The sequence below is a fragment of the Paramormyrops kingsleyae genome, chromosome 18, assembly GCF_048594095.1.
Source record: "Paramormyrops kingsleyae isolate MSU_618 chromosome 18, PKINGS_0.4, whole genome shotgun sequence".
Lineage (NCBI taxonomy): Eukaryota > Metazoa > Chordata > Actinopteri > Osteoglossiformes > Mormyridae > Paramormyrops > Paramormyrops kingsleyae.
The window spans coordinates 26,751,671-26,776,618 of NC_132814.1; the positions used below are offsets into that span (position 1 = coordinate 26,751,671).

At 38.8% G+C, this 24,948-nt stretch overlaps 1 protein-coding gene across 9 annotated transcripts in view; it reads left to right on the top strand.

The window, feature by feature from the left end:
• The first annotated feature begins 271 nt into the window (after positions 1-271).
• slc16a4 (solute carrier family 16 member 4) overlaps positions 272-24,948 on the top strand; it is a 31,207-nt gene continuing 6,530 nt past the window's right edge. For 2 of the 9 annotated variants that reach the window (XM_072702465.1, XM_072702469.1), the window contains exons 1-7: positions 272-502; positions 2,025-2,140; positions 9,727-9,862; positions 16,585-16,717; positions 16,797-16,940; positions 17,876-18,037; positions 18,979-19,500. In XM_072702465.1, coding sequence (XP_072558566.1) covers positions 2,118-2,140; positions 9,727-9,862; positions 16,585-16,717; positions 16,797-16,940; positions 17,876-18,037; positions 18,979-19,500 — 1,120 coding nt within the window. In that variant the 5' untranslated portion in view covers positions 272-502; positions 2,025-2,117. Of the gene's footprint in view, positions 503-1,057; positions 1,239-2,024; positions 2,141-9,726; positions 9,863-16,584; positions 16,718-16,796; positions 16,941-17,875; positions 18,038-18,978; positions 19,501-24,948 lie in introns of those variants that run through there. The other 7 variants (XM_072702470.1, XM_072702471.1, XM_072702467.1 and 4 more) reach the window with 7 other exon arrangements.

The window sequence follows — 24,948 nt, forward strand, 5'->3', positions numbered from 1 at the left end:
TAGGATTAAAATAAAATTAGTAATATATAAGAATTATAAAATCCAATAATATACAGAAATAAATAAAAAAAACATTACAGTCTAGTACTGTACACTGCGTGATATTTTTAAGGACTGTACATTAAAGAGCAACTTGATGAGAAACTGTCTCCTCTCGTCGTTTGCCGTCACAATACACTTTTCAAAAAATATTGCTTAGAAATTGTTAAAAAAAAACATTAGAAACATTTCTAGCCAAGACAAGTGGTCTTTAGGGTGTCACGTGGCTACCTGTGAGAACACTGACGTTTCTAGCGAACCGACTGTTACTCTTGTGAAATGTTGGGCTATTTAGAGAAGCTGAAAGCTAGATCCACTACGGGTTATTTGCTGTATTATGAACAAGCAAAACGAAGTAAACCAAATTAGCGACATAAATGCCTTTAATGAGCAGATTTTAGTAGTTACAGAGATTCGTGAATTATGTCATTTTTTAGTTCGTTTTTTTTAGTTTCAAGTGATGGTGAGTTACTCCGTCTAAATACACGTACAGTATATGTGGATATTTGCTGTGTAAGTAGATAAAAAATACATTAGACGTTTCTTATTTTATTTAGGATTTTGGTGTCATACATTAGATATATTGAAAGAATATAACCGTATGATGTCGGAGTAGTGATTTGTCTATCGAGTAGCAAGCAACACGTTCATAAAGTTTCGTTTAAACTACGATGTAGTGTAACAGTTCTAACTAAAGCAGATATTTTTCATGTGTTTTAACGTGATAATACATTTCTCACAGATGTATGCACAGATGTATAAAATCAATGGAAATTTTTGTTTGACATATAGACTAGTATTTAAATAACGTGCGAGCAAAATTGTACGGTTTTAAAACAGAGTTCAGTGGCTCTTTTGATTAATGTGCCATGCGATCACGGTTCATTTTATTACAATTGCGGCGCAGATTTCTGTAATGGATGTTTAACAGAGAAAACTATTTAACCTTTGATCCTGTCTGTTCATCTGTGGTGGGCATTGGCAGTGACGGAAAACGTACGTGTCAGCATTTAAAGTGATCAATCTAGCAGTGCATTTAAGTTATTGCAGCGGCCTCCATTGCTTTCTCTATCCAGCTGTCACCGGAGCGTATCAGTGCAGCACATTTTAGCGTTTATGTAATCCTCATAGTGAAATAATAATAGGCCTAATAAAAACAAAACCGGGACCGCTATACGATTGCCAAAACACTGACCTAGGTAAGACACGAGTAGAAACGTTATTTCAGGGATAATATATTGAGCTAAGCCTTTAACGAACTACAACTTATGTAAGGACTTTCGGAATGTATAATGCTTCATCATCAGATTACAATTAGTACAAATGAACTGACTTTTTCTTAGAATGTATAGGGTTCTTCGGACCCTGGAAATGTACACTAACAAAAATCAATAGTAAATGTTTTAATACTTAAGTTTGATTATTATTTAAATAACGCAATAAAGTTTAAAAATTTCTAATTTAAATTTGAAGACGAACTAAAATTTAGTTGTTTAGAAAGGTTTCGCTAAGAGCAGGGGTTTTCTATCGCGATTACTTGTTTTTATTGTTTTCATTTCGGCTAGCTACAATGTACTCTTCAGTTATCTGATCAATGCAGTAAAAGTTGGCGATTATAGTATAAATATGAAAACACATAAAGGTAAGAAAGACTATTAACAGAGAACCAACATTTCATTCCCAATAGTCTCATTTTAGTCTGCCATTTCTAATGATTTAATCTGTACTGTCTGACAAACAAATGATTGCAAAAATTTCCAAGTAAATACTTTTCAAAGGGGGTTTTAGAATGCCACATTACATCCGTGACTTCTCATAGACTGTGCCATACAGTTGTGTAAATGTAAAAGGAACCCTTAGAATTTGTAGGATGATCACAGTCCCTTAATACATTCAGTACAAACTGTGGTCATATACCTAACATGTTTCACATAAGTGTACATGAATGTTTAGTGTATGACTTGTATTTTGCATTTTCTGCGAAGGTAGAAAGATTGCCGGGAAACTGCTGGTGACTGAAGGCACTTTCCATGCCCTGAAAATGACAAGCAAACAATAGATTCTGCCACCATTTTGCCATGCTGCCAAAAGAACATAAAAGGTATGTCTTAAAGATTTTATGATTTTAATTTATTAATGTGCAATACCTGTGTGATGCTCTCTACTGTTTCTTTTTAACAACATAAGCCCTTTGTCAAATATTAGTTGATTTAGTATATTTCTGACAGTTTGCTTACAATGTAATTTATAGATATACCTGTGTGCTGTACGAGCAACTTGCAGTGTACTCACTGCTGTCAAAGCAAACAGTGAAAACTTTAATGATTTCAAGTGTATCAGCCAGTAAAAGCTGAAACGTAAGCTATGGACAACAACGTACAAGCTGTACTGCACCATCACTGTAGCTGGTCAAAAGAGTGAACCTCATCCCTTCATCTCAGTCAGCATTTAGCTGAACCATATGCGTACCATTATGGGAAAAACATCACTGCAAGTTATAGTGACATGCTTCATAAACTTGGAGAATGTGTGATGAATTGTACACTCTTCTGAGGTGGAGTGTATATCATTCAATTTGGTCCGGTTCTTGGAAGGCAGGTGGTGTGAATTCATAGGTGTGTATGAATATATACATATATATGTGTGTGTGTGTGTGTATACATACACACACACACACACACATAGAGAGAGAGAGAGCTAAAGTGGGGGTTAGTGTGTGGCTAAGCCTCTGTGGCTGTGATCAGAAGGTCACTGGTTCACGCCTGGCCTCAGCAGAATAGTCACATGTCTGTGGGCTCTTGAGCAAGGCCATTAAGCCCTGGGTGTCACAAGGTGACTGTCCCTTTGCTGTGACCCCCAAGCTGGCTCTCACCTGTATGGAGAGCAGGATGAGCCAAAGCAAACAGAGAACTTCCTCACAGCTATTATTAACTGAGTACTGTTATTACTCGCAGCTATTATTAACTGAGTACTGTTATTACTCGCAGCTATTATTATCTGAGTACTGTTATTACTCGCAGCTATTATTAACTGAGTACTGTTATTACTCGCAGCTATTATTAACTGAGTACTGTTATTACTCGCAGCTATTATTAACTGAGTACTGTTATTACTAAACTCTAATTAAAATATTAATTACACTGTACTAACCATTTCCCATTAGTTTATCATTTCAGTGAAACGTAGCCCTATTTGGTCTGTATCCTAAGACTTCAGCAATGTAACTATTAACCTGTGAGCTGATGCTTTGAAAGCGATTCTGTCCGACATGTTTTTGAGAGTTTTCAACCAATTTCTGAAATAGCCAATGCAGAAATAAAAGTAAAAATAAGAGTGACTTGATTACAATATGAGTAGGCTACCCAGTTTTGCTCTAGATTACATGTGGAACACAAACCCACCAAAAGACGCCTCGTGGTAGCAGGAAAGCACATCTGTAAATTCCCTGTAGGAATTTAATATTTAATAACGTAATATGTGCAATGGGTGCAAACTTCTCTCATTTCCCAGAAGACTTAATTGGTGAACAAGTGGGTTAGTGATGCACCGATAAGGAAATATTTAGCTGATACCGATAGCCAATTATTTCAAAAACTGACACTGATTGTTTGGGAAGATCTGCTTAAATAGGTTTAAAGGGATGCTCCATCCAAATAAATGTAAAAAGGATTTATTTTTTTGGTAAGAAAACAACTCTAGCATGCAACAACACTTCCAGAGGATTATTTTATAATTGTATACATCTTATTAATTTCTAACATTTATAACAGAGAAGGGCCAAGTGTGATGAATTCTCTTATTTTCCTAGTAGTATCTTTTGGATTTTGCACTGTCTTCACTGAATTATCTTTTGCTATCAAAGGGCTGCATTACTGATGGGCTGGAGTTATTTGGCAATACTGCAGGATTTATTTATTAGAAACTCTTCACTGTCTTGCCTTTAGGTGAGCAGTCAAATTTGTTGTGTTGAAATGTTTTAGTAGATCTTCCTCGTGAAATTTTAGTAGACCAACGTTTGCAAAATGCATTTCTAATATTGTTTTTGTTGCTATTAAAATAATTCCACAGAGCAGACATTCTTCTAACTGTTTAGTATGAAGGTGTGCAAATCAATATGGGATACCATTTTAAAGGAAATTTTCGGTGGTATATATCAGCTCATTTTTAACCATTGGCCAATGGCCAAATGTTGCTGCATCAGCCGATGTCGATAGTTGGCCAGTGCAATCGGCGCTTATCTGAAGTGGGTTTATCTTGCCTGTGAGTTTCCTGAAGCCTTCTTAATGCTACGTCGTTAAAAGGTAGAACTTACCAATGATGTAGTGCTAAGGAGGCTTTGGGAAACTCACCCCTGAATGGTTAAATGTGCATCAGTCATCTATGTGTTGAAAATACTATTATATAAGAGGTGACAAGAAATATATTGAAGTCTATCACCTTACTGAGGCAGAAGTTCCTATCATCAGTTCCAGTAGTGCTGCTTTGCATGATACATAATCAGACATTTTTTGAACAGCTGAACGTCTTTAGTTTCACATGGAAATGATCATTGTGGTTATACACTGCCATTAAAATTACATTTTATGTGATATGAATGTTACATTTTTTTTTTCTTTGGTGAAGCTCTGCTTCACCTGTTATCTTAAAGATACAGCCACTGGACTCCACTCTATTGAATTCTGATTAATTGCACTTTGTGTACCTGTGACAGGGGGGAGTGTTGTGAAATCAGGCCAAAGAAACAATAACAGGATATTGCATCATAGTATTGGATACGGAGGTTCTGATTCTGATCCTTGCTATTTCCCGCTCAGCACTTGCTCCAGTGCATAGCTGGGTAAGATTAGAAGCACATCATCTGCAAATAGCAGGGATGTCACCTCTAGTCCTACATACCAGAAACTGCTCCAGCTATGGTTGTGCCTTGATATCCAATCCATGAAAATCTCAAACAGGAATGGAAAAAAGGCACGCAAATCCCTGTCTATTAGATTTTCTGCTAAGTATTAATAAATAGCTCTTGCTACGTGAATAGAGGGATTGATTAAACACAGTATACCAGCACCTCATACTCCGACAGACCCTCCACTATCATTGCATTTTTCCACAAAATCTCACACAACTGGCCCACTGATTTCACGACCAGGCCAGAATCCACATTGTTCTTCTTGAATCATGGGTTCAGCTATTAGAATTTTTTTCTTTAATACTTTGCAGTACTGTTTCATAGGCTTTCCCAGGGAGGCTGAGAATTGTGAGCCCTCTACAGTAGGACACTCAGTCCTGTCTTGCATTTCAAAATTACAGGCTACTACTCCTGTTTGGCAGTCCAAAGGTACCTTACCTGCCTTCCATGCAAAACTGAAGAAGCACAGCGACCACATTTCCTTCACAACAAGATGTGCTTTCAACTTCTCTGGGTGTATTTCATCTGCTCCTGCAGTTTTCCACTGCAGAGGCCTGTGAAGATGTAACACCTTCAGCTGCAGTGATAGACTTACTAGAAGTGACACAATGGAACGGACAAACTAAGAACAACAAAATGGACCATGAGAGATCGAAACTAAGTCAGGAGATAAAATTAGAACTAAACAGGCTATAACTGAACACAAGGAATGAAAAACACAGGTTCAGGTGGAGATGGCAATTTCGGCACCCAGGATCGATCCGTTCCGAAGACGTCCGAAACTTCTGGTCTCGATACAGAGTTTACTAAATGCTTCGAAACATCAGTCACGTGACCACTGTGTCATTGTTCACGGCGAGAGAAAAAAACCTATAAAAAACCCTGGAAAAATCGGTGCTTGTTGGGTGTTTGTGGCGTTGTTGGTTTGATTGAGTAGTCAGGCGATTATTATTATTTGAAATCCAATTGTATTAGTGAAACAGGTTAGCAGTTAGTGTGATTTAGGCATAAGTGTAGTGAGGGACATATCGTTATAGTAGGTGTAATGTCAAGGTTTTGCTTAGAATAAGTTAGAAACATAAATCGAAAAGCTAGAGTATGCATAGACACATAAATTGCTAACATAGACAAAGACTGTTGTCTGAAACTGCATTTTTGCACTGTTCTATTCTATACAAATTAATTAAAACTAAACAATTCCTATAACCTGCTGAACATACACAAACCTAGATAGGATGAGTATTCTGACCTCAGTAGCTAATTAATTACTATGCACACTCAATATTCGGATGGTATGTAAATACAGAAATGATGTTTTAACAACACCCAACCATGGGAACAAATAATTTCTATATGATATAAGACCCAATTGATTGACTGTATTGACTGGGGGAAATTCTGGTGCATACAAACATGCAAATAATGCAGATAATGCCAAACAGACAAGGTACAAAGACTGTACACATGGTGCAAGCAAAGTAAACATACTGCAGCAGATTTAAAAGGTACATAGTGCACAAATGGATGTGAAATCTTGAGGAGCAGAATGTGAGACTAAACGTGAATATTTAAAGATGAGAATAATAATCATCTGAAAATAAATTATGTGCAGTTAGAACACAAGGCACCGGATTGTATTATAATAAGAGAGGATGATTCCTGATGTATTATGGCTATGGATGGGGAGTGTAACGTCTGGAGAAAGTGTGATGTTGGTCACCAGTTGTCTGACGGCTTCGGGCAGCGATAATCCCCAGTAGCATTTTTAGCACAGCTTGGTGGAATGAGCCGGTGGCTAAATATGCTCCATTATAGAGGCCACTGAAGTGGACATGCAGACTTGTTCATAATATTGCTAACATCCTCTTCTCTGCTTCTGATATCTGTGCAAGAGAGGTTTCGCGACCATACACAAGAGACATTAGTTGAATTATGGTTGGCAAAATGTTATCACACGCTAATTGCAGATATAGGATACCTATGACAGAATATAAAAATAATCAAAAAGAAATTATATTGTATTATGCACATTTTTGACAGTTCGAGCTTCGTGACATTCGAAACTTGCAGCAATAGGTTTTTATTCTGCCGTATTTGCTATAGCTGCAGTTCCAGGTTTTGCCAGCAGGCTGTGCACAACTAGTGTTTTGAAACTTTTCGAACCATTTCGAAACATTGTTTGTTTCTAATGTTTCAAAATTGTTTTGATGATTCGAAATTGCCATCTCTAGGTTCAGGAAACACAGGTAAGGAATACACAGAACCAAACAATGCAGCACCTACAGAAAACACTCAGGAACACAATGACCAACCAAGGAATAGAGTAAGGGCAGGCATTTAAATACGGAGATAACAAGGGTGAAATGAGGGACAGGTGTGGGTCATTACTTATTACATGCAAACACTAGAGACTATAGGGGCAACAAGGAATAGGTGAGGGTAATTAACAAGCACTAAGGACAGAACCTCTAGGAATACCAGTGAAACAAAACAGTACTACAAACCCAGACACAGGCATGGATAACCAGCAACAAGGATACAAAAACAAAGACCAATACTGAAAGACAAGGACATAATAACCTTGGCAGGGGAAAAAACAAAATTCAAAATGTCTAACAAAGTTGAGGCTGGCTTCTGGTTCAGCCTTGAACTCACAATGGTAGGGGAAGCACTGTTCTCAGCCACACACTCAGCCCATTCAACCACACAGTGGCCATGGGACAAAGGAAGATACTAGGAACTAAAAAGGCACTGAAAAGAATGGGATGACCAGCAACACCTGCTGGTCAAACAGGGAAATGACAGACATAGCAGGGACTGGTCCTGACAAGTCTCTGGCAGATGTTTTATAATTGAGACATTTCATATTTTATATATTTTTTCCCTTTTAGGTGATCCTAATGCTCTTTCATACAAACCCTGTGGAGGAAAAAATATGAGAACTGTTAGTTAATCACAATGTATTTAGTGAAATGGGCTCTATCTGTAACTATATATATTTTTTTACCTTTTTTGACCAGGAAACTGGTCTCCATAAGGGAAAACTCAGTTTCCTAAAAATCAATGACTGCAATCAAAAAACTAAAAATGCAAAAACTCTTGCATTTTGTTTGGTTATTTATGGTTATAGTTAGGGTTTGGTAGGGGTTAAGGTTGTCATAGTTAGCATTAGCATGTTTCCCATTAAAATGGATGAGCGGTCCCCACAAAGATATGATTACAGGTGTGTGTGTGTGTGTGTGTGTGGTGGGGGGGGGGGGGGGGGGGGGGTGTGCACACTGGGTTATTCCCTGCCTTACACCCATAGCTTGCATGACCCTTGCAACCCTGCATTGGACAAGCAGGTATAGAAAACGGATTGATGGATGGATGGATGATAGGTTGGTATGATAGTCCAGACAGACCCTGCATAACCTTGTATTGCATTAAATGATCTTATCCAGTTATATTTTGGTTTAGGTTTTAATAAATCCATAGTGAGGTGTTTTGATTTTAGGCCAAGAGACAAAGCATTTGTTAAAACCTACACTATTCATACTATCTGTAAACTTAAAGTTGAATCTAAAAAGTTTCAATTTCTTTCTTGAAAGTTTATTTTGACTTTAATCCCAAACTTTTAACCTTTAATCTCAAAATGATTTATATATTTTTTCCTTTGGTGTTTCCTTAATAGTTCTATAGTTTCGATATTAAAATGACAGTGGCAAGACAAAAAAATGCTAAAATGCATAACTTGGCTCAGTCAAGTCTTATAAAGTTAAAATGTTCCAGGGAGGTAATAAAATTTGTATTTGGAGCGTTAAAGTAATTGTTGGTAATCAGGAGCAATTAATTGTTGGTGATGGCATGTGGGGGGTCTGCAGTTTGAGAAGGCATGACAGCACATGTACTCAGACAATGTTGTGCCACCAAAAGGAACTGATCCTGTGATGACACAAGTACAATGCTAATGGCTAGATCTGTTCAATTCCCAAATCAGGAAACTGATCAAATGCTTGGAACAATTTAAGATTCAAGAGGTTTATTTGTCACAAACATAGTGATACACATAGAACAAGTAGTGATAGTTGAATTGGTGTCATTGTCTAGTCATCAAAGAATGATAAGGGACTCATAACAATGATAGTGTTTGAATTACTGTGGTCTTTTCAGAGAGAATGAATCATGGAATATAATTCCATTGAAACGGACCTTATTATTTGTTTAACATATTTGTGTTAGCTGTTAACTGTAAGTCCAAGTAAAGACCTTTTTCTGAGGACAAAACATAACTTGTATATGTAACTTATGGGTGTTAATAAATTACATTTTACGTCTGGAACTGTGACATGACCTAGGCCAGGGGTCCCTAATTATATTTTACTGAGGGCCAAATTCCATCAGCAAGCCAACAAAGTCAAGGTCCACTGCTTCTGGAAAAAAATGCCGACCAGGAAAATCGCCAGTTCATGACCACTGACCTAGGTTAATGTAATGCTTAAAACTGAGTACTGTCACAGTTTGGTAGATAAAAATTATCTTTTGAATTTGTTTGTGTTTTGGTTGATGAGGGCTGTCTGACAAAGTAACTGAATATGACTTTAGAAAAGAATGTACTCAAGGACAGAGGTTATTCAAAACCCCATGTCTTCACCAAAATTGCCTTTCAGTAGATGTTCTTTGAGGGACTTGATTTAAATACATTGTGCATTTATATTTGACAATGAGTTGGAGGTATTCATTTCAATCAAGTTTCTCTTGCATTAAACTGAAATTTAAAATGTAAGCTTTGTGTTTCTTAGTGAAGTTAAAGCAGTGAAGATGGCCTCTTACGAACAGACCAATATCATCAGTAAGAGGAAGGAACAGACGGACCTTTGCTTTGCTGATCCTCCAGACGGAGGTTGGGGTTGGGTGGTGGTGTTTCATTGTTTTCTGGTAAGTACTTGACTTTATTACATTGTGCTTTGTATTACTGCCTCAATTCTTGTGTAGGCTACTTTTCTGCAAATATAATGATGTAACTAAAGTGTCTGCTTTTTGAACATTTTTATTAAAATAGTGTGCTATGTAGTTTTAGTTTACCAAGATTTTAATAAACCGTGTTTACATTTTGTCACATCCTGCATTGTGTATTGCATTATTGCAGCTGTTTCACATTTGATACGATTTTGTCTCTGCCTTAAAAATATAGCTGAGAGAGGAGGACCATCCATTTGCTTTGTCATGATTTCATTTTATACAAAATGTAGTAATTACACAAAATACAATGTTTACTTTTGAGGTTCAAGAAAAGAAAGAGCTTGGGCATAGCACTTGAAACAACTGACATGACGAAGCCTACAAGAATGTAATTAAAGTCCTGGATAAAATGTACTAGTATTAGGCAATCAATTACTAATTGAGCTCAAAATTCCAGACACAACAAATTGCTTTACAAGGCAAGGTACATAATAAAAAGTACTGGACTAAAATGTACCAGACATGTCAATAGACAAGAAAGTACTACAGTACCAGGTAGATCAGAGCAGATACAAGAGTTTTGCACATAAACGGCTGCTCTGAGATTACTCATAACACAATAACACAGTCAGGGCGGATTAAGGTATCACAATCCCTTAAGATCCCCCTAGACAACTGATGGGGCCCCAAAAACCACAGTTGGCCAAAACTGGTGTAGAATCTGAGACAGCTCTGGGCTTTATTAAATAGCTAGCACTGCCATTGATACAGGATGACATAAACTAAAAATGACCAGGACTGCTTTCATAAGGTGGGGGACGTTTATTCATACTGTGATTGATCATATAACTTATATTATGCTAATACTCCCAACAATACTCCATGAAAACCACCACAGATAATCAAATCCAATCATACTGTTACAATCACACCAGGACACTCGGGGAAGTTCACCAGAATCCTATAATGGGGAAAACCAAATCGTAGTCCAAAGAACAAGCGATTATAGTGTGATTAAAATAAAATAAAATTAAACACAGAGGACTAATGACAAAAAACAGAAACAGCTGATCACACGGGGATTCCACACGAGGTTAACGTGGGGGCGTGGCACACGGAAGGAGCAGGAAGATCGGGGCAGGACAGGGGTAGTATTGGGTTACTGTACATTCTTTGTTGTTTTGGAAGCCATTAAGAATTTTTTTTTTTTAAAACATATTTAGGTGTAATTTATTAGGGCCAGAAACCAATTAATTGGTTTTCCATAATTTCTTGTGGGGAAAATTCAATCAGAACTCAAACTTTTTAGGATTCAAACCCGAGTTCTGAACAGATTGAGTTTGAGTTCTGAGGTAGCACTGTATTATGATTCTACTGATATTTTTCAAATGATTATTATTATTATTATTTATTAACTGTCAGGTATATTAATAATATTACAAAGTTTGCAAGTTATTGCATGCTTCCTCCTGTGAAAATCAGACCTGATATCTCTGGTACCATTGTGGTTCGAACTACGGTGGTTCCAGCCATTATGGATCAAACTACTGTGGTACTAACTAAGTATGATGGTTTTTGGAAACAATTGTACTTTGGGTATTAGTTGGTTTAACGATGCATCATACCATGTTAGTTCAATGAACATTTGTCATTGTACAGGAAATGCAACCCTGGGCGGCACAGTGGTGCAGTTGTTAGCACTGCTGCCTCAAACCTCTGGAACCAGGGTTTGAGGCTCCATGTTTGAGGTGTTTGCATGTTCTACCCATGTTGTTATGGGGATCCTCTGGGTACTCTGGTTTTCCCTTACAGTCCAAAAACATGTTGCGGTTTATTGGAGCAGCAAGGAAGCCTTTGTTTTTCTTCCCAGCCACTTGCCAGTTTCTTTTGTTGTGTAAACCAGCAAGTCTTCCCCATGTGCCCCCCTCCCTTCCTTTCTTGTTGTTCTTGAAAGGGGAGACTATATAATGAACTCTGGCCTATCACCGTCTATTTCGTAAGCTGCTAAAGTTCCCAAAAGTGGTGCCAAAACCCAGGACGGTACTTAGAGATGTGAACATTTTGCCATTGGGCCACATCCTGGAACAATTAATCATTACATTGGAGGGGCAACAGTAGGTCTGTCTCACCTGTGAGCAGCAACAGCAGAAGACATTGCATTTTCTTACAGAAAATTAGCTCCCCCAGCTTGCCAGTCCACTGTCTCGCAGTGCATGTGTTTCCTGAAGAGGTTTGTCCAGCTGATGAAATGAAGCAGCGCTGCAGAAATTCAGCTACAGTGTCCTGGACGCTGCCTGAAATCGGCTGAGGTGCCATCAGCTCCCCTTCTTGTCTATGGCTGTCAAGCTGGCTGAAAAGCAAATAATTGGCTGACTTGAAACCTCAAAACCCCCTTCATAAAACCAAACTGCTGCCCTCTTGGTCTGCATTGTCCCCCTGGCTTGTGGTCCGGTTATAAAGGCTGTCCTGACATTTAATGCCTCCCATCTCTCATTTATCAGTACTCTAGTTATTCTGATGGAGCTCACTCTTCCATTCCAATGCCTATGGCTCTATAATCAGCGATGCACATAACTGGTACGCAAGTATGCATTCACTGTATACGAAGCGATACAGGCAGAAATTTCCTTTCAGTACAGCACAAGTGCATACTAATTTTATGTGCATTTGCACTTTTGTGACAGGAAATTACCATGGATTTTAACCTTTAAACTGTGAATGAAGTATGCATCAGCCATATAAAGGTTAATATACGTAGAAGTATCTTGTCATAACAATGCAAATGCACATAAAATAAGTTCACATTTACAATATCATGGAAACAAACTGCCACATGTATTGCTTTATGCAGCAAATGCATACTTGTGTGACAGTTATGTGCATTCCTGTCTATAATACACTATGTATACATGTTTTTTATTATACACTATATGGACAAAAGTATTGGGACACCTGGCCATTAGACCTACAGGAAATTTTGTGACATTCCACTCTAAATCCATAGACATCAATATGGAGTTGGTACCCCCATTGCAGCTATAACAGTTGCCACTCTTCTGGGAAGGCTTTACACAAGTTAATGGAGGGTGTCTGTGGGAATCAGATCAGGCATTGATGTTGGATGTGAAGCCCTGGCTCGCAATTTCTGTTCTGGTTCATCCCAAAGGTGTTTGATTGGGTTGAGGTCAGGGCTTTGTTTGGGCCAGTCATGTTCTTCCACAAAAAACTCACCTAACCGTGTCTTTAAGGACCTTGCTTTGCGCACTGGGATACATTCATGCTGAAACAGAAAAGGGCCTTCCCCAAATTATTCCCTCAAAGTTGGAAGCATAGAATTGTCCAAAGTGTCCTGGTATGCTGAAACATTAAATAGTTCCTTTCACTGGCACTAAGGGGCCTTGCCCAACCTCTGTAATACTACCCCACGCCATTAACCCTCCTCCACCAAACCAGTGGGAACACATTTCCACTGCTCTGGAGTCTAGTGGTAGTATGCTTTACCGTTCCATCCGATGTTTGGCATTGTGCTTGGTGTTCTGAGGCTTGCATGCAGCTGCTTGGCCATGGAAGCCCATTCCATGAAGCTCCCAGCGCAGAGTTTTTCTGTTGGGGTTAATGCCAGAGGAAGTTTGGAATTCTGCAGTTATTGAGTCAACAGAAGGTTGGCCACACTATGCACCTTAGCACTTGGCAACCCCACTCTGTTACTTTATGTGATCTGCAACTACTTGGCTGAGTCTCTGTTGTTCCTAAACACTTCCAATTTGCAATAATGCCATGCTATAATACAGTTGACCATGGAATATCTAGCAGAGAAGAAATTGCATCAACTGACTAGCTTATTGCAAAGGTGGCATCCTATGACAGCACCAGGCTTGAATTCACTTCAGAATGACCCATTCTTTCACAGATGTTTGTAAGCCTGACTGCATGGCTAGGTGCTTGATTTTATGCACCTGTGGCAATGGGTCTAAATGAAACACCTGAAATCAGTGTATGAGAGGTGTGTCACAATACTTTTGTCCATGTATATAGTGTACTGTATATATTTTTTCAGAGAAATTCTTAAGTCACCAATTCTTAGTTATTTAAATGCAAACATTTTCATAACTATGGTAAAACACTCTGTAACAATATTATTACTATTACTATTGATACCGAAATTGACATTTTGTATGGATAATGTATGTATATGCATACAATAAGTGCCAGCTGTATGTCTGTTTACAATAGATATTAAATTACCTTCACAAAATGTTTTAGCATTCACCCACTGGTCATTGTAAAAGCAGCTTTAATGTCTAAAATGTCCAGGGTGCACATTTTCTTTTGAATGTTTTGAATACGGATCTATATCATTTCATATTGTATATTATTATATGACTGCATGTAGTGTAAGGAGTGGTGCTGTGGCCCAGTGGGTGACATTATGGCCTTCACGCCTTCAGGGTCCCGGCACTGGCTGCTTGGTCTTCCTGTGTTTGCTCAAGTTGATTTTAATACAAAAAGAATACAGCCTTTAACACATGGATTATCCCTGTTTCCTACCCAGTTTAGTTATTTAGCATTTAGCAATATTTAGTGCTGTTTGTTCTACAACAATAGTGCTCCTCTAATACATGGCCTTTCATAGCCTTGCAGTGCAAACAACATTTTATTATCCATTCAAAAACGCAGTAAGGGTAGCTTGGCCCATATAATTATGTCATGTTTTTAGGTTCTGAAGTGGTGGGGAAATAATTGGCCAGGCTTAGTTATGCCCAAGAGCCCATACTCAGAAGGAGGTATGGCCAGTGATCAGCGTCCACTCACAGCTGCATAGATGCAGCCTCTTGTCCATCATGAAGGACTCCAGCTTCACAGCCTATAGGCTGGGGTTGGTGGGAATCCCCATACACATCTTAGGTCTTTCACCATGCTTAATTCTAAAGTTATATGGTGTGGGCTTAGTTCCAGAGCCCACCTTGTACGTGGATAAAAAGGCCAGTTCTATATAGCTGGTACCTTACAATATTCCACACATCACTGATAGTGTTCCATTTTCCTAAAGCCAAAATCCACTGCAAGGCCTGATCCTTCTAGATCCGTTCCACTCATACTTGCTGCCCAACTGGCACTGTCTCTTTAAGCAGGAATTTTGGATCAGACTCAAGTACAGGGAGGAAAATATAGGCAGTGAGAATTAAGATTATTCCAAAGATTAATTATGCAGAAACCCAAGAAAAAGACAGAGAAAGTTCCAAACACAAGATTTCATAAATATATCAGCTTGAACTAAACAGGTTTCTCTTGGCAACAATCTGCTCAAGACACAGGGTTGGGTATTGTTTGAATTCCATTGATTCCGGTTCTTATCGATTCCCCATTTCAGTTCCATTGAGGTGAATAAAAGGACAAATGTTTAGATAACAAAAATATATTTATTCTGAATATTCAGAAAGTCCCAGGAGCAATGGGTCGAAAATGCTAACTGAAGTGCGTTCAGTGCAGTGCACAACACCTGCTTGCAACCAAACCAAACCATGTGGTTACTGCTTTGGGAAACTCCTCAGTCTTTTCTTTGATCATATTTCCCTTTAATATCAATGATAATGGTGTGTCACGGCTGGTTGTCCCTTGTTTGTGAGGCGCTACTTCCATCATTGGCTGAAGATGGTTTATTCAGGCTTGGAGACCACAAGGCATAAAACATTGTACACTCCTTCAGATATTAATTCATGCACTCTATTATTGCACTCTGCCTTATCCTTTTCTTGTCTAGTGTAATGAAGCCACATTTGTGAACATTTTCCACAATCCATGTTTGAGACCGGCACGTATTCTAGCCTGCAGTATTTTTTTAAAACAATTCTCTTTGGTAGTTGGGAAGTTTTATGTTAAATAAATAGCTGAAAAATTAGTAAAGAAATGAACATCATGTGAAAAAAATGTGTTTGTTTGGGCTGAGCTGAGGTGATTTTACAAACCTGATGTTAATGCAGCAGAATGTTGGACTATCCCGTTAACTTGGCAACTAGTATATAACCCTCTGCGGTCTAAGGCCTTCTGAAACAGTTTGGAGATGCTCTGACTTTTCTGTGTATATCAACAGCACAAAACATAATGATTTTTGTTTTCAGCACAAACACAGCTACAATAATATGGTAGCAGGATCACAATCCTTGATCTTATCACTTTTTCTTTTACATGTATGTTTTTCAGACTAATTTGTAAGTTACTTAACAGTACAACCAAACAAATTCCTCTATTAAAAAAACCCCCCAATATATATATATATATATATAGGCCTATAAGGAAATAAAACCTAAAAGAAAACATACTCAGCATATTTTTTCGGGTGTTTTCTTTTGAGGTGGTGAAAATGGTTTGTTGTGCTGCCATCCAATGTGTGAACCTTATCTTTGATCATTCTGCAAATAACTGTATGTTTCCCCAGTCCGGTCATTAACGTTGTGTGGTTGTATGTGTTGTCCTTTCCCAATTAAAATCCTGAGCTCATCCGATTCCTGAAGTCCTGTTCTTGCTACGCTTGTACATGACAGCTACAGGTTGACTTAAAGTGTGTTTTGAAATGTCAGATTTTTGTCAGTTAAGGAATGTTTGTACTCATGGTCACTTGTCTTGCTATCCTACACATGAAAATGGCCTTTTTATTGACCTCTAATGGTGGGTTCTGTTGTGTTTTTGTTCAATGACAGGTGAATGTACTGGTGATGGGAACCCTGAAAAGCTTTGGAATTTTCTTTGTGGCATTCCAGGACGATTTTGGGGCATCTTCAGAAAGCATCAGCTGGATCGGCTCCATCATGTCCAGCCTGCGTCTCTCTGGAGGTCAGCCCGAGCTGTCTGTCAAAGAAATGCCGCAGAAGTGATGCAATGGAGCCCACAGTCACCCTTCACTCTTCTCTAGGTCCCCTGGCTTCAGTGGCTTGTGCTAAGTTCGGAAACCGAATCACCTCGATTGCAGGAGCAGTGCTGGTCACCACCGGCTTTCTTGTGAGCATCCTGGCCACAAGTGTGGTCTTCTTGTATGTCAGTTTGGGACTGGTTGTAGGTGAGCAATCGGGCCAGCAGTGGTCTTCCTTTAAATCAGATTTTTTTTCAAGAGAATGCATTAAATATAAGTAAAAATGCTTTTAGCATGAGTAAGAATTAATTATGTACTTGTCAAGCTCTTCCTTACTCTTCTGCTCATGTGAGAATTAAAATTGGTTTTATTTGATCCTTATTAGTAGCTTTATCACCAAAATGAAAACTGAACTACAGGGAATTATTTCTACACTCAGGTTTACAGCTTCAGCGTACCAAGTATGCTGGTTTTAATTCTAAATGTACAATGTACAGCTGTCAATTTGTATTTAATTGTCTAAGGATTAAAAAAACTTGCGAGGATTTGGGTATGCATAGTGAGGATGCATGTCCCTACCAATATTGTGGGAGGACTATGTGTGTGTGTGTGTGGTGGGGGGGGGTGTTCAAGGTTGTTTTGACCTTACTGATGTCAAAACCAAACCTATTCTGTTGGGCATCTGCATTATTCATTTATATGAACAAACATTTTTATAACTTTTAGTTAACCTTTGTAGTTTATTCATTCATGTTTAGCAGAATACAATTTGTTAAGCACAGAGGTGGAAAGTCCAGAAAGGTCCAGAAAGTAAAAATTAAGACCAAGATTTTGTTTCAACCAACCAGTTGAGTTTTATAGAGTCACAGCCATGGAATACTCAACTGGTTGGTTGAAACAAAATCTTGGTCTGGATTTTTATTTCCTGGACCTGAACTATCTACTTCAGGTTAAGCGTGACAAAATACTACAAACAATTAATTGACAGCTCAGTTTTACTAAGAGAAATGCAATCTGCAATAAGCAAGTCCAGGGTTAGAGTCAGGGTCAGGGGAAGAGTTTCAAACTAATTAGAATATCAATCTAAAAAGTTTTAAAACGTGAACATTGCTGATTTGTTGCCACCGCACTGTGTTTTTCAGGTCTTGGCTTTGCACTTCTTTACCAAGCCACCTCTGTGGTCACAGCCATCTATTTCAGGAAGAGGCTGGCGACGGCGTACTCCATTGGCCGCTCTGGGATGGGCTTGACCTTTGCTCTAGCTCCCTTTTCTCAGCTCCTTCTTGACCAGTATGCCTGGAGAGGTATGCAAATTGTATTCTATTTCTGTGTGTGTGTGTGTGTATGGCTTAGGTTTACAAGACATATAATAAAAACTATTTTTTTTTATGTTGTGGGGACCATTTTTTGGGTCCCCACAAAGATCTGTGAATGCAATCAAAAAAGTAAAACTGCCAAAAGTCTCGTATTTTGTTTGGTTGCTTATAGATAAGGTTAGGGTTGGGTAGGGGTTAAGGTTGTCATGTTGTGATTAGAGTTTTCCCCATAGAAATGAATGGAGAGTCCCCACAAAGATATAATTACAAATGTTTGTGAGTGTGTGTGTGTGTGTAGAAACCTTATTGTTATTCATCCTTTTATTTTTTCTGTTTTAATGTTATCTCCTTGGGGTCTGTCTGACTGACTGACGGTCTGTGTGTGTGTATGTGTGTCTGTCTGTCTGATTGCATATCTATTTATTTATCTAGGGGAACTACAATTATATTCTGTCTGTGGATGTGGATCCATGCAGATGTGAATCCATGCAGAAACTTTATGATTTAAATGTTTTAATTATTGTTAAATTATGGTGCTTAAAATATTAGAGTGTTGGTAATATAACTAAAATTCAAATTTTGAATTTTTTGGTTCACAGCCCACAGTACTGACTGCATATTGATATTTAGAGCAAAAGAGAGATCAGTATCACTGTAAATAAAGTAATATGTGCAATTTTAATTTTATTATACAGATTCCTGTGCCTTTGCTCTATGTAGGTGGTTCCTTGTTGCTGAGGCCATTCTTAAAATGTAATGAATGGTTTAGGTATTCCAACAGCTTAACAGACTATACTCAAATGTTTCAGTCCTGAAAGGTGTATAATAAGTGGTTAGCTTGGACAACTGAAACACTTGCTTTTTGTCTATAAAACTAAAGGAATTTGCAACAATAAATGGATAGAGAAGACTGTGTTCTTCTCTTCTAGGTGCTTTGTTGATTTTGGGAGGTCTCATGCTACACCTTGTAGCCTCTGGGATGCTACTGAGGCCTGCAGTTGTGAGGCCACACTCTTCTCCCAGCTCATGCAGGAACCATGATGACATGAAAACAAATGGCTTTGTCACATCAGCCTCTTCATCACAGGCCTTTGAAAAGCCACCGTCTGACCCAAATGCCCTGCTCACATCAGAGCAAGCAAAGCTGGTCACACACAATACTGGTGCTACAGCTGTCTCCTTTTCCAGATCAGAGGACGTCTACCTGGAACAAAATGGAAAGCCACCAGCTATGGAAAATGCATTGCAATGCAATAATGGCAGCAAAGAGTTCATGAAAAAGATAAAAGTGTTGGATTTCTCCCTCTTGAAAAATCCTTTCTTTTGCATCTATACGTGGTCAGTAGTCTTTAGCCAGTTGGCTTATTTTATTCCATACTTTCACTTGTCGGCTCGGGCAAGAAACCTTGGGATTGACCCAATGGATGCATCCTTTATCATCTCTGTTGCTGGTAAGTATTGGTAATGTGACAAAAGTGATATGATACAGTTTCTATTACAGGTGTGTGTATAGTACAGGAAGTACAGTATAAGCCATTTGAACTGTGAAATGTTACAGATATTTAAAAAGTGTACACAATTGTGTTTGATTTGCCATGTAATTTAGATTAGCATCAAAAAGTTGACCATGAGCTGACTGCTTTGGATCCGCCATGCTAAAGTGATTTTGCATAGAGTAGGTGTGCTGGCTGACTGAGTGGTACCTTATGATTATGCCATTCTTATTGGGATGTAGGTTAACAGTAAGTTTTTTAAAAATCTTGTTTTATCATAGATTTTTCTAAGGACCTGTCTGAAATTGGCTAGAAGCCTTCTTCTGTACAGGGGTTATAAAATTAGTGTGGGGGTACAGAAATGGACTTCCTCATGGGACAAACAACATTAATGTACCCCTGGTGGTACAAAAATGTTCCTCATAGTCCATTTCTGTACCTTAAAAAGTTAACAAAATTAGCTACAGTTAAGGGTACAACTGTACAAACCTTTGAGGGTACAGCCCCAATGACAAGCAAAGGTACAAATTGGTGACCTTTTTCTGAGAGTGTAGGATAGTCAGATTTGCTTATATGCTGGATTTTTTCCCTAAGATTCCTAATAGTATTCACAGAACTTTGTCTATGCCACACAAAGGAATTCTTTATCCTCCGGGAATGCTGCATGGTTTGACCTTTTGCTTGGGATTATTTGTGAAATTCTCCAATAGCATGCAGCAGTCCATCATATTATGGTCTGGTGGATTAAAATAGGGTTTGTGATATTACTTTTCTCACTGCTGTATTTTCCTCCTTTTTTCACTTTGGACATTTTGCTACACATACTTGGTATAGGTCCACCTTTCATTGACATCATCATCGTACAAAAATATTTTAGACAATTGTGTGCTTCCAGCTTTGTGGCAGCAGTTTGAGGATGGTCCTTTGCTGGTCCAGCATGACTGTGCCTCTGTGCACAAGCAAGGTTCATAAACTGCCCAAATGGCAGATAATCTTCACTGGAGTAATGTAACACGCAGTGCATCCAGCCTGTTTGCGTATGGGGCTACGTAGCTGCAGGCCAGTGACAGTGCTCATGCTGACTCCTGTTCCCCAACGAAAGTGCCTGCAAGGGGGACAAAAGCTTTGAAACTGGACCATGAAGTAACAGAAGAAGGTCACCTGGGTCCCATTTTTTGCTGCATCATGTGGACGGTCGGTTATGTATTGAGCATCTGTGGCATGCTCTGGAACGACAAGTCTGACGTACGGCTATGTAGCCCAATACACAGCAGGGCTCCATGCACTGGGTCATGACACATTATTCCCGTGACCATAATTAAAATATATCTGCTATTTGTTCCCTTCTCTTGGTTTGTACCACATGCAGAAGCCTACATTAACATTCCGCATTAACCAGTCTGGGTCGCCCAGTACCCTGTCGGTGGTTCGTGGTTTTTCCCTCTTTGGATAACTTTCAGCAGGAACTCACCATGGCTGACTATGAGCACCTCACAGGCCTTGCTGTTTCACAGATGCTCTGACTGATTTTTCTGACCAGAATGATTTGGCCCAACTTCTAAAAGTTTAACCTACAAAGATACATGTCCTGTATGACCTGAATTCCAGTCAGCCTTTTTGAGTGATTGAGTTGCTGAACCATAGACTCACTGTGCTTCTGATTAACTTCTATTGGTTTCTGAACTCTTGCCTGTTTTCTGACCCTGTTTGCTGAAGGTGATTTTGATTCTGTGCTCCTATTGGCCAGGATTGGTTTCTGAACCTGGCTTGTGTTTGACCCTTATTCCTCGATTATGATTTGTGCTTGTCATTCCGCATTGTGAAATATTAAACCTACTTGCTCTGCAATTGGATCTTCAAACTCTTTCATTACAATCTAAAAATAGCTGTAACCCGGTGCTGCACCTTACTACAGTATTTTTACACTTATAGGGCTGCTTTTGGAATGATGTGACAGTCATTTCTATCTGTCGTTTAAATTTAAAATCAGGCTTTAAATAAAAAAATGCCCCATAATGAACTTATGTACTCATAATTAGATGCTTTATTTCATAGATAAAATGTATCAGTATGTAGGAAATGAAAAGACATGCAAAACTGATATAGGGTCGTGACTGAAAAAGCATGGTAAAAATTGGGTCGCTGTGCAAAAAAGGTTGAGAACCACTGCCCTACACCATAACCTGATGCACACCTCCCAGAAATGTAACTCAAGGCATCTGGTTTTGGTCTAATGTACGCAGCTATTGAAAGTATAGATTCTACACAGAAGTATAAATCAGCCTTTAGTTATATAATTTATAACAAAAAGTTCAGCCCCTTGGAGTGGAATGTGGAGATTGTAGCACTCCTATCTGTGCACTTGCCTCCAAACAACAGAACCTCAGTTTTCCTTGCATTTAATGACAAAACGTTCATTAAAGCAATTAGCTAAAGTCACAATATATGAGGTATATTTGGTGTTGTCGGCACAGGAGTGATAAATAACATTATGCCTTCTTATTATGTCACCTAATGGCTGCATGTAGATATAGATTGAAGCAAGAACTGATCCCTGCGGTACTCCATATTTGATAGGTGACGTTGACAATGAAGTACAGTTATTAGACACTTGTACATATTGATATTGCTGATAAATAGGATTTAAATACGACATAAAACACTTCAACCCAACATAAAATTCAAGTCTATGTAATATAGTAGAACAGTCAGCTGTGTCAAAGGCCGCATTATGGTCCAGAAGCATAAGTACTTATATAGTTACAATCAGTTGCCATTGTTATGTCATTTATGACTTCAGTTAGGGCAGTTTCAGTGCTTTGTCCCTGATTGACCGTGATTGCGAGCTATCCAGTATGTTGTGTGTCTCCAAGTATGACTTAGATCGAGCAGTGACTATCTTCTTCAGAACTTTTGACAAAAATGGTACGTTAGAGACTCGTCTATAAATGTTGCGCTCCTGTGGATCCAAACTTGGTTTCTTCAGTAGTGGTCTGATGACTGTTACTTTAAATTGGTCAGGCACATCGCTTGAAGGCATGCATTATGGCAGTTATAAGTCTCACCATAACTCCCAGGGATTCTTTAAGGCATTGAGTGGGGATTGGCTCCAGTGGTCAGTTTAGCTTTAGTTATTAGTGTTTTTTGAACTCTTGTTTATTGACTAATTCAAACACATTAAGGGTGTGTGCACCTTGTGTTTGCCTCAGAGCCACACTATATGGACAAAAGTGTTGGGACACATTTCTTAATCTTTGAATTCAGGTGTTTCATTCAGACCCATTGCCACAGGTATATGAAATCAAGCACCTAGCCATGCAGTCAGGTTTACAAACATTTGTGAAAGAATAAATTGTTCTGAAGAGCTCAGTGAATTCAAGCATGGTACTATCACAGGATGCCACCTTTGCAGTAAGACAGTTCGTGAAATTTCTTCCCTGCTAGATATTCCACGGTCAACTGTAAGTGGTATTATTACATCGTGGAGATATTAAGAAACAACAGAACCTCAGCCACAAAGTGCCAGACCATGTCAACTAACAGAGTGGGGTCGTCGAGTGCTGAGGCACATAGTACATAAAAGTTGCCAACACTCTGTTGACTCAATAACTGCAGAGTTCCAAACTTCCTCTGGCATTAACTCCAGCACAAAAACTGTGCACTGGAAGGTTCATGGAATGGGCAGCTGCAAGCAAACCTCACATCACGAAGCACAATGCTAAGCATCGGATGGAGTGTTGTAAAGCATGCCACCACTGGACTCTGGAGCAGTGGAAATGTGTTCTGTGGAGTGACCAATCACGTTTCCCTGTCTGGCAGTCTGATAGACGAGTCTGGGTTTAGCAGATGCCATATTGATGCCTATGGATTTATAATGGAATGTCATAATAGTTCCAGGTGTTCCAGGATTTTTGTCAATGAAATGTATGTTAGGCTGTTAAGGTATACAGTTGAACCTTGGAACTCGAATACCTCTTAACCAACTCAGATATCGAATGGGTCTGTTGAATTTTTTTCTCAACTGAAATCTTGGAACTCAGCCGTTCCTGCTACAGATCAAGATGCGTCAGATCGGACCTACTGGGATGCTTATGCCTACTGTATGAATCCACTCTAAGACGATTCATTTTTTCTTTTTGTGCTACAGTAATCATGGCCCCTAAGAAAGTGAGCAGTGATAGTAGCAAACCAAAGAGGAATGTGGTTGAGTACCTGTCAAACTTAAAAAGAAGATTATAGTTAGACTTGAAGCTGGGGCATGTGTGTCTGCTCTCGCTTCAGAGTATTTCACGTTTAGCCAAAGCAACATACAAGTGAGGTAAATAGCACATTACTTCACGATTATTGCTTTTGTATGTGTGCTTTTCCATCTGTGTGTTAGTTTTACATTGTTTATTAATGCTTTTCCTCAGTTAGATAAGTTTAAATAGTCAATCATTTGGGGGTCTGGAACGGATTAAATTCATTTATATTATTTCTGATGGGGAAATTTGACTTGGACCTTGACCAAATCTCAACTCGACCAGCCTTCGGGAACGATTTAAGTTTGTGTCCCAATGTACCATTGTACTTACATAATGCTCATGAATGTTCTATGAATGCAAGCCTGAGAAAAGAAAGTTTTAAGTAAGTTTTAAACTGCCAGATAGATCTGGGGGATAAAACGATAACGATAATTACAGCAATATAATTTTCCTCAGTGTCAATATGACAGATGCTTGATAAAAGTTTGACATAATTTAAGATCCAATTTAATTACATCACTTCCTCTCTGGTGGCTTGTCAGGACCGGCAAAGGAGCACAAGCGCAGACGCAGCCATAAAAACACAAGGGGGATTTGCTGAACACATAAAAGAATAGGCCAGGCAGACTGTCAATAACACAGGCAAGACAATACAACCCAAACAACAAGACAACTAACCAGGAGAATGAGTAAGTCCAAAGCAACCTGTCCAATAAGGGTAATCCAGCAAAATCCAAAATGAAAGTTCACAGTAGAATATAAGAAATCCACCCAGTATTAATCTACAGAGAATTCAGAAATTCTAGGAAGAAGGCGAGTTGCGGGGTTTTTGTCGAAGCTGACTAAAATAACCTGGCCTGCCGCCAATTACTGTTTTAAGGATGGACAACCTATGCACAACGAACGCAAAGCGAGATTTATTGAGTTAATGGGGCACCCCACATACTGTACTACTGTTCCGGTAAAACACGTGAGTCATGGGAGAAAGATGCGCTGCCTCTGGGGAAGTTTCTACTTCAGTTAACTTAAGAACATATGAAATTTACAAACGAGAGGAGGCCATTCAGCCCATCAAGCTCATCTGGGGAGAACTTAACTAATAGCTCAGAGTTGTTAAAATCTTACCTAGCTCTGATTTAAAGGAAGCTGGTGCATGTGTGAA